General features: G+C 47.0%; 1 protein-coding gene across 3 annotated transcripts in view; it reads right to left on the reverse strand.

Moving 5' to 3' along the window:
• Yars1 (tyrosyl-tRNA synthetase 1) overlaps positions 1-14,752 on the reverse strand; it is a 28,521-nt gene that overhangs the window by 1,990 nt on the left and 11,779 nt on the right. For all 3 annotated transcript variants that reach the window (XM_021637046.2, XM_021637040.2, XM_060379499.1), the window contains 8 exons: positions 11,083-11,163; positions 9,201-9,293; positions 6,965-7,100; positions 6,350-6,435; positions 2,937-3,072; positions 2,217-2,314; positions 1,482-1,675; positions 497-638 (listed from right to left, as the gene is read on the reverse strand). In XM_021637046.2, the coding sequence (XP_021492721.1) occupies positions 497-638; positions 1,482-1,675; positions 2,217-2,314; positions 2,937-3,072; positions 6,350-6,435; positions 6,965-7,100; positions 9,201-9,293; positions 11,083-11,163 (966 nt within the window). The remainder of the gene's footprint in view (positions 1-496; positions 639-1,481; positions 1,676-2,216; positions 2,315-2,936; positions 3,073-6,349; positions 6,436-6,964; positions 7,101-9,200; positions 9,294-11,082; positions 11,164-14,752) is intronic.

The following is a 14,752-nucleotide window of genomic DNA, read 5'->3' on the forward strand; positions in this document are numbered from 1 at the left end:
TCTGGACTTGATATTTACTGAGGAAAATACATGAGTGACTGAGTCCAGGACAACTGGAGCAGGCCATGTGCACATTAGTGAGTGCAATAAATTCAAGATGGGTAGGATGGAATCTACTTCCTTTCATGCATTCATTTGCTGTGGTATGCAGGGCCAAAGCCTAAGCCCTTTGCTACCCCTGATATTAGCTCTGTCATGTCTGGTGACCCCAAATGTCTCAGCAGGCATTTTGCCAGGTACAATGGGGCTAACCTTCCACCTGCTGCTTTCTAAGAGTGTGGAGCAAATGGACAAGGAAGTGTCTCAAGTCCCTCACTCAGTGCTTCCTGTCAGTACTCAACACATGCAGGGTCCTTCTGGGATGCTAAGCTCCTCGAACTCCTATTTGAATGAGGACAGAGGGGTCAACGCGGGGAGTCTCAACTGAGTCAGGCCGCTGCCGATTCAGTGACCCCACACTGGCACAACCAGGGTGACAAGGACAGTAGCACTTTACCTGCAGCTTCTCAAAGACTTTCTTCTTGGGCTTGAGCTCCTCATCTGGCTGGCCCTTCTCGTAGCCCTTTACAAACACTCGCTCACCAGGAGCAGAGCCTGCAGGCGGGTCCAGAGGTTCAACCTGGCGGCTCACTCCTTCTCTGGAAGACAACAGAAGAAAAGGCAAGAGGATGGATGTCCTGACAGCTGTGAACGTTAAAGCGATCTGGGCCTCAAAGGGATTTAGGATACCCTCAGTGCCACAGCCCAGAGGTCCCGTCACTTCTCCACATCCCTGAACCCAGGACTATATTAAATTCCTTTTTTCTGGGTCTGCGGCAGCGATCCGGCTCTTGTTAGTAGGGAGACACCTTCAGTTGTGTGTGTTTGGAGCGTGTCATGTTACCCAGGCTAACCCTGAACTTGTTTTGTAGCTGAACTGATCCTCCTGCTGCTACTTCCTCAGTGCTGAGTCTGTCTGTGGATCACCATGCTCACTTTTCTGAGGGGCTAGAGATCAAACCCCTGCTTCCTGCCAGCTAAGCATGAGCTCTACCAGCTGAGCTGTATCTGACCTCCATCCTTTTACTTGGTGAGACAGAGTCTCACTGTGTAGCTCAGGCTGGCCTGGAATCTGAGATGTAAACCAGGCTTATGAAGACCCCTCTGCTTTTGTCTGCCCTGGCTCTCCTGAAACTTGCTCTGCAGACCAGGCTGGCCTCCAACTCAGAGATCTGCTTGCCTCTGCTGCTGTGTATTGGAATTAAAGGTGTGCATACCACTGCCTAACAAATGTTTTTCAAGGCAGGGTCTCACTATGTAGACCAGCCCTGCCTTTGCCTCCTACGCACGGGGATCGAAGGCATGCGCCACTATTCCCACACCCATCTACTTCCATTTTAACAACTTAGGGCTCCCACGTGGCATACAGAAGGGCATCACCTAGGCCAGTTCCTCACTCTTGTTGACGTCCCCTGGTCCTGGCCCACCAAATCCTCACTCACACAGAAGCACACAGTAGCATGCCCTGGGAGTCCACTCCTCTCATCTTCTGGGGTTTCAGATTGCACAGCACCACCACCAGCCTGTCCTGTAGTTCTTCCTTGGGCACAAACTGTACGAGGCCGCTCACCACAGTCCTGGGTTCAGCTTCTCCCACATCAATCTTCTCCACATACAGACTGTCTGCATCTGGGTGCTGACAGCAAGAGATTCTTGTCAGAGGGCACCCAGTGGGGGATACAGGTACCTGCTGCTAAGCTGACCGCCTTGAGTTAGATCCCCAGATCCCAAATGGAAGAAGAAAATGAGTTCTCTAACCTCCACACAGTGGCACGAATATTCCCCCCTAACACCGATATACAAATAAACAAATGGGAGATGATTACAGTGGAGTAGATCAAATGCTTGGCAAATAGTCTCTTTCCAAAGCTCCCTTCCGCTGGCCTTTTTTCTTTTTGGGGACAAGGTCTTTCTATGTAGCCAAGGTTGGCCTCCAACTTGTGGTGATCCTTCTCCCTCAGCTTCCCAAACGCTAGGCTTGATTACAGGCATGTGCCTCTCTCCAGGTTCCTGGCTGTGTTGTATGAGGTCAGAGGCTGCCTCCAATTGGACACCTGGGTTCTGACTTGCACTATGACCCTAGGGATGCGGCTCCCCTCTCCAGCTAGGTTTCCTCCACATGGAAACAAAAGCCTCGCCTTTCTCTGTCCCTTTGGGATGTGGGGAAGACTGAGCACCTTCTCCACGCTGAGGACTTTGCCCACACGGATATCCAGCCGGGACGGGATGATTTCCTCTGGTTCTGAATTCTTGGCAGGGCCTTTGGCAGTGGGCTCTGAGGACGAGAAGAACTCTATAGAGTCGGATTCTCCCCTCCCCCCCCACCAATCCCCGTGGCAGGCCAGTACTGACTGCACCAGATGAGGAGACTAAAACTAGGTAGGATTTAGGAGAGAATCCCAGGACCCACCCACCGAGTCCTACTTTCACACAAGCTCAGCCACCCTGCAGAAGAGATGGATGCAGGTTTCCCTCCATGCCTTCGTTATTAGGCTGGAAGGCAGGGCCACCTTTGGGTATTTCTACTCATAAAATTCGTGCAGGATTTGCTGAGTCTCTTCTGGATGGGCCACACAAGGTATCTATGGCGGTACCTCGCCATCGTGGGTAACTGGATGGCCAACTCACAAGGCAGAGTACAGAGACAGGAGCTGGAAGGCTGTTGAGTGTTTTTCGGGAAGCCTAGGCAGCTGGGAACAGACTGCCGCTGTGACTGCAGACAAGTTCACTAAACCCAAGAGGCAGGTTGAAAGAGCACAGACTAGAGGTTCTAAGTGTAGTCTCCACTAGGCTTTTAGCAGTGCTGGTGTGACAGCATGTGAGCAATTCGCAGTGTCGACCAGACCGAGTCTAAATGACTTAGGTACTGTCCCAGGCTCTTTCCCCAGCCGCCTTACTCTGCTTTGAAAGGTCTGGGTAGGCAGCACTGGCCAGCTTCTTCAGGGCTGGGGTATTAAACTTTTCCCGAATGGGGTCCAGCAGCTTGTTCAGGGCAACTTCGACTGAGTTCTTTAGGTCTCCAGGGTGTACAACCTGCAGAAGGGAACAAGATCTAGTGAGAGGAGGTCCGGGCAACAGAGCCTATTAAAAAGGTGACGTGGGAGACAGAGGGACGTTCCCAGCAGTCTTGAGCCTCATAGCCCTCTTACGAGACAAGGTAGGACAGAGAAGAATGACTGGTCTCACAGCCTGAGGCCTGCCTGTCTGTCTCTCAGGCAGGTCTCACTATGCAGTGAGCCCGGGTTACCATCTTTCTATTCAGCAACACGAATGCTGCAATTACAAATGCTTGCCCCAGCACTCAGCCTGATCCAGATCTTCTGACTTAGAGTTCTGTTCTAGTTTAAGGGCTTTTTTAGGCAGAATGTCCTCACTATTCTGATTCTGCTAGTCTTTCCATTTATGCTTTGAGGCATAAACCAAATGTTAGTCACGGGGAAATGTTCACACAGGTAATCCTAGGCCTAAAGACTGAGTTAGACATACAATTAAAGCACTGGTTAGCAGTATAATTGGACATGTAACCATTTTATGAACTACATCTTCAGCCCAGTCTTGGTTTACTTACAAAATGAGACCAACAGGCTGGGCACAAGACTACTCACACCTGTAGTCTCAACCCTCAAGAAGCCGACACAGAAAGGTTGCTTAGCTGGAGGCCAGCTTAGGTCATGGTGCAAGACTCACCAAACAAAAATTGGATACTACTACTAAATAAAAACGAGGATGAGAGCAGGTATATCTGAGTCAGAATAAGCACTGAGTCACACAACATGGTGGCAATGGAGAGTGGCGCTGGAACAGAACAGCCGAGCATCCCTCTCGTACATGGCTCGTCTGAAATGCTGCAAAGTCTGAGCATCAGTATGATAGCAAGACACATTCCACACAGGGCCTTATATGAAATGCAACAGTGAGAGCACAAGCACACACAGGTTGGAGATTTGGCTCAGTGGTTAAAAGAGCACTTGCTGCTCTGCAGAGGACCTGGGTTCAGTTCCCTGCACTCCCCTGGTGAATTACAGCCATCCAAAACTCCAATTCCAGAGGATCCTACATCCTCTTCTAATTTCAGCGGCATGAAGTATGCTTGTGAGATACATATATACATACTTGAAGGCAAAACATGCATGCACTTCCCCCTCCCCCCAAAAAGAAAAGAACGAAAGAAACTCCTTGCTGGGCAGTGGTAGCACACACCTTTAATGGCAGGAGACAGAGGCAGGTGGATCTCTGTGAGTTTGAGGCCAGCCTGGTCTACAGTGAGTTCCAGGACAGCCAGGGCCATACAGAAAAATCCTGTGTCAAAACACAAACAAAACAAAACACAATCCAAATCCAAACAAAACAAAAAAGAACTTTAAAAATGCAGACACACCAAAAATGTTCTACAAAGCTGCCTCCAGGTGTGTAGAGTGTGTATGAAACAATGAACTGTATTTAGTATTTGGTCACATACCCCAAATATTTTCAGTTCTGAAGAATTGTGAAATGTAAACCACTTCTTGATTTTTTTTTCTTTTTTGTTTAGACAGGGTTTCTCTGTGTAGCCCTGGCTGTCCTGAATTTTTGTTTTTCTGTTTTAATTTCTGGATTTTGGATAAGGGATATTCCTTTAACCCGTGGTTCAGAAACACAGTATTTTATCTGTGTCCTCTAGTTACCTTTTTCTACCTAAATCTAGCCTGGAAGGCCTTAGCTATTCTGAAGGGGCATCCTTAGGCATGATCACTATGATTAATGACAGCATTTCCGTTTCTGGTGGCGCTCATTTCCTTGGGAGTAGTTAGCCTTGCAGGAAGGCTTTAGCCCTGCAGCTGCTCCGATGGAAATTAAGATCCAGCTCATCGGATGTATACCCTCACTGTAAGTGCCCCTGCCACCTGTCGCCAGGGGCATGTCCGCCCTGGCAGAGAAGATAGACAGCACACAGACAAACCCCACTTGAAGCTCCCGTGCAGGCGCTGTGGACACTCTCCCCAGAAAGTCTAACTCCGCTCAGCGTTCCTACACAGCGCTCTCGGGCGTGCGTGCTGTGGCCTGCCTCAGACAGCAGACAAGGGCGTCAGGGCAGTGCCCACAGGCGTCCCCTAACGGGCCACGTGGGTGTCCAGACCTCAGATCAGAGTCTCCTCCGGCTGCCACTCAACCCACCACATCCAGCCCTGCCTCCAAGTGGTTGTCAGCGCCGCATCCCACACCTCTAAGGGAAGGGAACGCAGAGTGGGGTGAGGCAGCCCACCTTCACCAACTACTGGGGTTGAGTTTCTCTGAGCCGGGTCATGCTGCTGCCACGTTTCATGCCGTCACTGGGGGTGGTGTGGGGGGGCAGGTAGCGGCATGCGGATCTCTGTGAGTTCCAGGCTAGCCAGGACTACATACAGAGACCCTGTCTTAAAAACCCAATATATGGAAAAAAAAAAAAAAAATCCAAGATAAGTATATAAATCTTTTTCAGTTTTTAAAGCTAGATCTATTTTTTTATGTCCTCTTCTTGTCAGAAGGCATCAGAGTCTCTGGAGCTGGAGTTGTAGGTAGCTGTGAACTGCCTGGTGGGTGCTGGTAACTGAACCCCAGTTCTCTGCAAGAGCAGTAAGTGCTCTTAACCACTGAACTATCTCTCCAGCCCTTCTCTCCCAATCCATAGTCTTGCATCAGCCCTCCGGATCATGAGAAGAAAACCTACCTCTTCTTATACCTAAAGACAGAATATATACTTGCTTTCTGGCCAAACATGCCCTTTTCTTCCTTTTTTAAAATAAAAATTAAAAAACAAAAACAAACAAACAAACAAACAAAAAACCCTTAAATTATGTGTACCAAAGTGTCTGGGTGTGGGTATGTGCCCACGAGTGCAGGCATGGAGAACTGTCTTTATTGAAATGCATCGAGCCCTTTGGCTAGTGATGAGGATGAATATTTTAGTATGTACCATTTGCCCACCTACTTTTTTTTTTTTAATTTTTTTAAGGTTTACTTATATAATATGTATACAATGTATATTTGCATGTACACCTGCATGCCAGAAGAAGGCACCAGGTTTCATTTTAGATGGTTGTGAGCCACCATATGGTTGCTGGGAATTGAACTCAAGACCTCTGGAAGGGCAGCTGGTGCTCTTAATTTCCTGAGCCATCTCTGCAGCCCTTGCCCACCTACTTAGTAAATTATTTGAATCCCCATCTAAGTCATTAACAAAACAGCCTTGGAGGGTATCAGACAGGGCCCTGTGGCTCCTTCACTGCAGACTGGCAGCCAGGAGGGAGAGGGCTGCTAGGCTTCAGTGGATATTCATTTTTTCTGGTATTACCTCAGCGGCAAAGTCCTTTTCCAGCTCCAGGTAAACGGTGTAGGTTTTGTTTCCACCCCACTTCTCATCTCTCAGGATCACGAACTCTACAACATACCAACAAACAAATCAGCCCCCTCAGGCGTAATGTTCCCTGACCCAGTGCATGTCTGTAGAGGTTTTGCTGTGTATCACATTTAAAGCATTTTGCTTTTACCAGCTGAGTCATCTCACCAGCCCTGGCATTTCATGTTTTTATTTTTTTGGTGCTGGACTAAACCTAGGATCTGACTCATGTTAAACATGTTCTCTATAACGGAGCCTTTCTGTTAAGTGGATAAGCAGACACACTGTATCCAGCGAAATCACTGCTTAAAGTCTTTTGTTTTCTAGCTCAACATGACTGGCTCCACTCTCATTTCGGACACATCTCTGCAACCTGACAAACCTTCCCTGGTAGTGAACCCACAGACAGCTAAAGGATGGCCCAGCCTCCCAACACACTGCCTATATGAACTCAGGCAGAGATTCAGGGTAGCCAGTCCCGCCAGAAAGAACCTGTGACAGTTTTAGGCAGTCCCAGCAGGAATGTGGATCTCAGCCTGGCCCCTGAGAACCACGCAGGGAGACTCTTACCGGACTTGAGAGGAAAGAGCACATGCTTGATGAAGGACAGAACCCCATTGTTTTCCACGTTGCCTGGCTCACAGAAGGCTTTCTTCAGCTTTTTCTTCACATCTTCCTTCCGGTCAAGGAGGTCAATTTTGGACTCCTAGAAGTTGTGAGGGAAGAGACCTCTTGTGGTTGGAAATGAGAACACACCCAACTTTTTTTTTTTTCTTTTTTTCTCAAATTTTAGACTGGGTTTCTCTGTGTAGCCTTGTCTGTCCTGGACTTACTTTTTAGACCAGGCTGGCCTTGACCTCACAGAGATCTGCCTGCCTCTGCCTCCCTGAGTGCTGGGATTACCGGCTGTGCACCACTGCGCCTGGCACACACTCAACTAATTTTAATATACGCACATTATATAATTTTTAAAAGCATATTTTAATGAAGTCAAATGTATCCATCTTTTCCCTCATGGATTATACTTTTTGTCTTCTTTTGAGCTAGGGTCTCACGTAACCCAAGCTGGCATCAAACTTGCTACGTAGCTGAGGATGTTCTTGGACTGATTGTCCAGCCTTTCCCTCCTCAGCACTAGAATTACAGGTATGTACTACTAGGCCTACTCTATGCTGTGCTGGGTCAAACCCAGGCCTTCATGTATGCTGGGTGAGCATTCTCCCAGCTCAGCTACACCTACCTACCCATCCATCCACCCACCCATTATAAGAAAAATGTGTAGAGGTGTATACCCGAGTGCATTTACATTTTTACCACATGCATGCAGGTGCCTACAGGGGTCAGAAGAGGATACTGGATCCCCTGGAACTGGAGTTATAAGTGGTTTTGAGCCACTTGATGTGGGTGCTGGGAACTGAACCTGGATCCTCTGCAAGAACAGCAAGTGCTTTTAACCACTGAACTATCTCTCTAGTCCCATATACATTCCTTTTTAAAAAGAGATTTATTCATTTATTATTTATACAGCAATCTGCCTGCATGTGTGTCTGTAGGACAGAAGAGGGCACCAGCTTTCACTATAGATGGTTATAAGCTACCATGTGGGTGCTGGGAATTGAACGCAGGACCTTTGGGAGAACAGCCAGTGCTCTTAACAATTGAGCCATCTGTCCAGCAGTCCCATCCATGTACATTCTTAAAAGATTTTTGTTTGTTTGTTTTTGAGACAGGGTTTCTCTGTGTAGCCTTCGCTGTTCTGGACTCGCTTTGTAGAGCAGGCTGGCCTCAACTCAGAGATCTGCCTGCCTCTTCCTCCCAAGTGCTGAGATTAAAGGCGTGTGCCATCACTGATTGGGAAAAGAAAACAATTTAAATAAAGATTTTAGTTATGTGAGGTGGCACACCACTCTTTAACAGTTTGAAGCCAGTGCTGGCGAGATGTCTCAACAGGTAAAGGTGCCTGCCACCAAGGCTGACTTAAGTGTCATCACCAAGCCCAGGGCAGGAGGGCTGAACTTTATCACAGCCCCAAGAAGGAAGGAATGCAGTCCACTCATTCTGGTCATCAGCAGCACCGTTAACAAGACGGACCCTGTCGGGAGCACTCTGGCTGGTGATCTGCTAGATAACGTAAGGTCGTGTATCCTTACAGCACAGACATTCAGACTCTCCAGTAAGCTAGGTTACTGTTTGTAGATTGAAGAAATGGTTGTGTGGGGCCAACAAGATGGCTCAGTGGGTAAAAGCGCTTCTTTACCAAGTCTGATGACTTGAGTTCAATCCCTGGCCCCGACATGGGAGGAGGGAGCCAATTCACATGGACCATGGCAAGGGTCGGCCCACACATATACACACAAACAAATAAATAAATGTAAAAAAAAATAAAAGTGGCTGGGCAATGGTGGTGCACGCCTTTAATCCCAGCACTGAGGAGGCAGAGGCAGGTGGATCTCTGGGTTTGAGGCCAGCCTGGTCTACAGAGTGAGTTCCAGGACAGCCAAGGCTACACAGAGCAACCCTGCCTTGAAACCAACCAAATACATAAACAAACAACCAAACAAATACATACATACATACATACATACATAGATTGTGGTCTGGGGGTATAGCTGTGGAAGGGTACTTGACTGACCTGTCAGTGGCCCTAGGTTCAATCCCCAGTACTAAATAAAAGGGAAAGGAGCAACATAATCTTTGGCCTGGTGAAGTGCCCCATTGGGAAAAGGATGCACAGACATACATACAAACACACACCTACACACAAAACAAAAAATGTACCAATTTAAAGAAATGGTTAGCAACTTACCTCTTCTGACGAGCTCATTTTGCTCCCAGTTAACCCTGGGACCATGGGATTCATCAGATGGACCCGTTTTGAGTAGCCAAGGGCAGGGAGGTACTAGAGTTAACAACAAAACAACAGCAGACGTTAGACCTCATAAACTGGACATGGGGATACATGCCTACAGTCTGAGTTTTTGGGAGGTAGAGGCGATCAAGTTCATCCTTGGTTACACAGCAAGTTAGAGGCTAGCCTAGGCTACAAGAGACCCTATCTTAGAAAAACCAACCTGTTATGCCAGGTAGGGTGACATATACCGTATACCTTTAATCCCAGCATTCCACAGGCAGAGGCAGAAGTAGGAGGACCTCTGTAATTGTAAGGCTGGTGTGGTCTATAAAGGGAGTTCCGGCCATCTAAGGTTACATAGTAACATCCTGCTTCAACTCCTCCTCCCCCTAAAAAAACCAAAGGATGCCACCCTACGCAAGAAAACATTGTGCACGTTTTCCTTCTCTTTAAATAAATCTGAAAAAGAGTTTAATGTAGCGTGTGAGGGCATGCATGTGCATGCTTCTGTGAGGGTGTGCTCACCAGTGTGGGTAGGTATAAAGGCCAGAGGTCGACACCGGATGTCTTCTTCAATTGCTTTCCCACCTTATTACTTGAAAAAGGGTTTCTCTGTGTGGCCTTGGCTGTCTTGGACTTGCTTTGTAGACCAGGCTGGCCTTGAACTCACAGAGATCTGCCTGCCTCTGCCTCTCCCAGAGCTGGGACTACAGGTCCCCCACTGCGCCTGGCTCCACCTTGTTTTTTTGAAACAGGGTTTCTCACTGACCACGAGCTCCATGTTTTGGCTTTGACTTACTAGCTGACTAGTGAGCCCCAGGGTCCATGGGTCTTTGCCTTTCCTAGATTGTTACTACAGACACGTGCCGTGAGAAAGAAGTGTTTTAAGTGAGTGGTGGTTGTTCAAACACAGCTTCAGCTTCGCCTGTTTGCAAAGCAAGCACATTACCCACTAACCATCTCTTCAGCCTCATAACATTTTCATCTAGTTCTTTGCTGCTGGGTATGCTTACTTTTAAATATCTGCTTTAAATTAAGAGTGTGGTAAGTGCTCTCACACACAACTCAAGCTTTATTTACCTTTTCTTATTTTCTTAGGGCAGGCTTCCAGGAACAGAATTTTATTAGGCCAAAGGATAGACACTTTAGAGTTGTCAAAGTATTCTAAGAATTTATATTTCTGCTTGAGTTGTTTTCTTTACACATTGCCAATATTGGGTTTTAAGAAGCTTTGAAAAATCACCAACTACAGAGGCTGGAGAGATGGCTCAGTGGTTAACAACACTGGCTGCTCTTCTACAAGACCTAGGTTCAGGCCCAGGGGATCTGACACCCTCTTCTAGCTTCTTGTGCACAGACATATATACAAATGAAACACCCCATAAACGTTAAGGAGAAAAAAAAAAAAAGAAACCAAAAACACAACAATAGCCTTCTCAATGTATTCAAGCTCTTTCCAGGAAAAGAATTATTATGTGCTTGTGCTAATTTCCTCCTAAACACTGGTAAACCTCATTTCCGAAACCAGCAGTCTACAAAACTCAGGGCAGTGCAAGCCAAATGCTCTGGAGAACAGCACTCCTGACTAATAGGAAAAGGATGAATCAAATCCAGCAAGTTCTGGAGCAGCTTTCTGGGGGTAGGTACCCAGAGAGCGTGGGCTGCTGGGGCAGACAGACCTGGCTGAGTTATGCCTGCCTCCTCCCAGACATTGTTTTCTCATCTGCAGAACAATGACGCCCACTGGCCAGCGCGATTATGACCAGTACGACTGCACATTATAGTTGAGTCACCTTCAGCTGTGCATCCCAGAGGCATGAAAGAAGTGGACACTCACCTTCTCTGCAAAGGTAAAAATCTTCCTCTGATCAACCCCGCCAAACTGGGCATCCACTTTTAAGTACTCTTCATCTAAAGCCTGTGGAAAGAAACACGTGAGCATAAACACCCACTATCTTTGTCCCCTGTGGGTCTGAGACAGAAAATTTAGAATCTCATGATTTTTCACAGGGTAGAGCCAGGAGGGAGAAAAATAACACAGAGCCTTCCTGGTGGCTCAGAAACAGCTGCTGAGCATGTCTGTGAACATTATAGCATATGGAGTAGGCTCTGCTCTCAGGATGCACCTAGTCCCAACTCAGTGGGGAGGGAGTGATGCCAAAGGTCCCCCGCTGAATAAGGCAACCTGGGTCACATCAAAGAACTGGCAGAAAACAGTAACTCCTGCCAGCCTGCCAGTACCTGAACTTGGGAGGTAGAAGCAGGAGGTTGTCCTGAGGTTGAAAGTTTAAGGCCAGCCTGGATGACACTGGAATTAAAAAAAAAAAGAAAGAAAGAAAGAAAAAGAAAAAAAAAGACTCCCAGAGTTGGGTGTGTAAGAGAGTGGTAAGAGCATATGCTTAATTTATATAAGGTCCTGGATTCAGTCCTGAGCACCAAACCCCAAAATAAACAAAAAGGCTTATGACAACTTAGATAAAAGGCAAAGCAGGTTCTTCTCTCAGGAGGCCCAAGGCACTTCTGCAACTTGCAGGAGTTGATTTTCTCCTTTCACCATGTGGGTTTTGGGAGATGAAGTCAGGCTCACAGGCTAGGTGGCCAGTGCTTTACTTTCTGAGGCATCTTGCTGGCCACGTACTCAGAGCCTTTCTATTGTTTGATACTTTGGAGGCATGGGGTGATACCTACCTACAATCCCAGCAGTGAAGAGGCTGAGACACAGAGATTGCGATGAGTTTTAGACCAATCTATGCTATAAGGTGAACTGCAGATCAACTGTCCCTCTTTTCCCCAATACCAACACAACCCAACCCAAACCAAACCAAAACCAGTAAACCAGGACTACTGACTGAACAGTGTCTATCACTCCTTACTTGCTGGGCCTGGTGCCAGCCCTGTGGATTCAGGGATGAATCACACCCACATCCTCCCTGCAAGAAGCTCAATTATCTGCTTGGGGACAGACCCGTAAACAGATAATTTCAGCACAGCATGTAAGGGCTAACTACATGCTCATGTCAGGATCAGGGCCAATACGAGAAAGAAATGATTCTGTGGTCTAGTCAGCTGGGTGTGGGGAAGTCTTCCTAGAATCAGATCGTGGGTTGGCCTTGGTTTAAGAATATCTAGAGGTTTTCGATTACACAGAGGAAACATATGAGAAGGCATGAGAGGTGCGAAGTGTTTAGGAAAATGCAAGTGAGTCAACCTGGGAAAGCAAGCTTCAGGAGATGGAAGGCATGGTGAGCGCAGAGGTTAGACATGGAGGTAATGGCCAGGTATGGTGGCTTGTGACTGTAATCTCAGTACTAGAGAAGCAAAGGCAGGCCTATCCCCATGAGTTCAAGGCCAGCCTACTCTATATAGTTCTAATCCAGACAGAACTACAAAGACTTTGTCTCAAAACTAAAATAGCCGCTGCTGGTGGTATACACCTTTAATCCTGCTGGGAGGCAGTTACTTGGATCTCTGTGAGTTCAAGGCCAGCATGTTGCACACAATGAGTTCTAGTTCAGCCAAGGCTACAAAGTGAGAACCTGTCTCAAAAATAAGTAAAATAGTAATAATAATAATAATAATAATAATAATGTGGTAAGACCACGAGTGTTATACTAGAGTGCCTTAATATTGTCCTGTCAGTGGGCAGTTTTAAGGAAAAATGTGACCAGCACTGAAGAAAGAGACCAGTTATAGACAGGGCAGGGAATGGACCAGAGGCCTATATTATTTTACATATATGAGTACTCTATCTGTATATGCACCTGCATGCCAGAAGAGGGCATCAGATCACATTATAGCGGCCACCATGTGGTTGCTAGGAATTGAACTCATGACCTCTGGAAGAGCAGTGAGTGCTCTTAACCTCTAAGCCATTTCTCCAGTCCCACTGGCTGCTCTTCCAGAGGACCCGGGTTCAATTCCCAGCATGGTAGCTCACAATGTTTGTAACTATAGTTCCAGGGGATATGACACCCTCACACAGACATACATGCAGACAAAACACCAATGCACATAAAAAAGAGTAAGTTTAGGAGTTGATGTGTGTGCACGCACATACATGTGAAGGCCAGAGATGGGCACCAGGTGTCTTCCTCTGTTGTTCCCCACTGCAGCAGCATCTCTCACTGAATTGGGAGCTCACTAACTTGGCTGGGCTTGCTGGTTAGACCAACCTGTCTCCATCTTAAGATTAGAAGCCATCTTGTTACAAGGTCAAAATAGGTTCATTGCTGTTTTCTGTAAGTCTTGACCCATTTTCTGGAATTTCACGGTCCACACACCATACCCTGACCTCTACCTTGAGAAGATGTTTCACTAAATAATTTTCAGATATTCTGCCAAGTTCCTATATAATCAAAAACCCTTGGCAGTCCCTAGCCTTGCAGTTTGGGGGCTGTAAAAAACCCATTCCTTGGACTGGAGAGAAGACTCAGAGGTTAAGAGCACTGGCTGCTCTTCTAGAGGTCCTGAGTTCAATTCCCAGCAACCACATGGTGGCTCATAACCATCTATGAGATCTGGTGCCTGCAGGTGTACATGCAGACAGAACATCGTCTACATAATAAATATGTAAAATTTTAAATAAAGAAACAAACAAAAAAGGCAAAAAAAACCCCATTCCTCCTGTGTTTGCTATTCTTTCAAATGCAACTTTATAAGACAACCCTGTCTGACAGAAAATAAAGCTTGCTTAAGTTGGTGGTCTTTACTCTCCTTTGGTGGGATCCACAGTCAGCTGGCCTGGGGACTCCCTGTCTGCCTCCCACAGGCTGGGATTACAGGCAGGCTCCCACACATGCTTTTTTTTTTTTTTTTTTAATGTGGGTGCTGGGGGTCTGGAGCAGCAATCACCTTATGCACTGAACCATCTCCCCAGACCTAAATTTAAAAAGCAGAATTGGTAATGTTTAGTTCCCACTGAGGTGAGGGTTGAGAGAAGAAAGAGGGAAGATAAAGGAAGGTTGAATGAAGATCTAGATGAGCACCTTTAGGTGACCTTTCTGTGGTACCTGGCAGGAAGGGCATGGTGGTGCAACCTTTAATCCCAGCACTCAAGGAGGCAGAGCTCTGTGAGTTCAAGGCCAGCCAAGTCTGTTATAGAGAGAAACTCAGTCTGGAAAAACCAAGAAAGGCTTGGGTATGGTGGCACACACCAATTATCTTAGTACTCTGGAGGCAGAGCCAGACTTGAGGCCAGGCAGAAGTCCATGTCGTGACATTATCTCAAGAGAGCCAAACACTGGGAGAGGATAAAGATTAATTTCTCTTGGAGCCCAGAGGCTTCATCACCTTGAACTCGTGACCCCCTGCTTCTCTGTACCTTTCTGGTGCTCAGATTAGGCACAGGGTGAGCATGTGTGCGGATGTCCACTTTTTTATATGGTGCTGGAGATCAAACTCATAGCCCCGTGAAAGCAAGGCAAACACCCAGTCAACTGAGCTACATGCATTAAAATCTTGCTCATTATGTTGCCCAGACTAGCCTGGAAGCCTCGGCTTAAGAGATT

The sequence above is a fragment of the Meriones unguiculatus genome, chromosome 3 (genome assembly GCF_030254825.1).
Source record: "Meriones unguiculatus strain TT.TT164.6M chromosome 3, Bangor_MerUng_6.1, whole genome shotgun sequence".
In the NCBI taxonomy this organism is placed as follows: Eukaryota; Metazoa; Chordata; class Mammalia; order Rodentia; family Muridae; genus Meriones; species Meriones unguiculatus.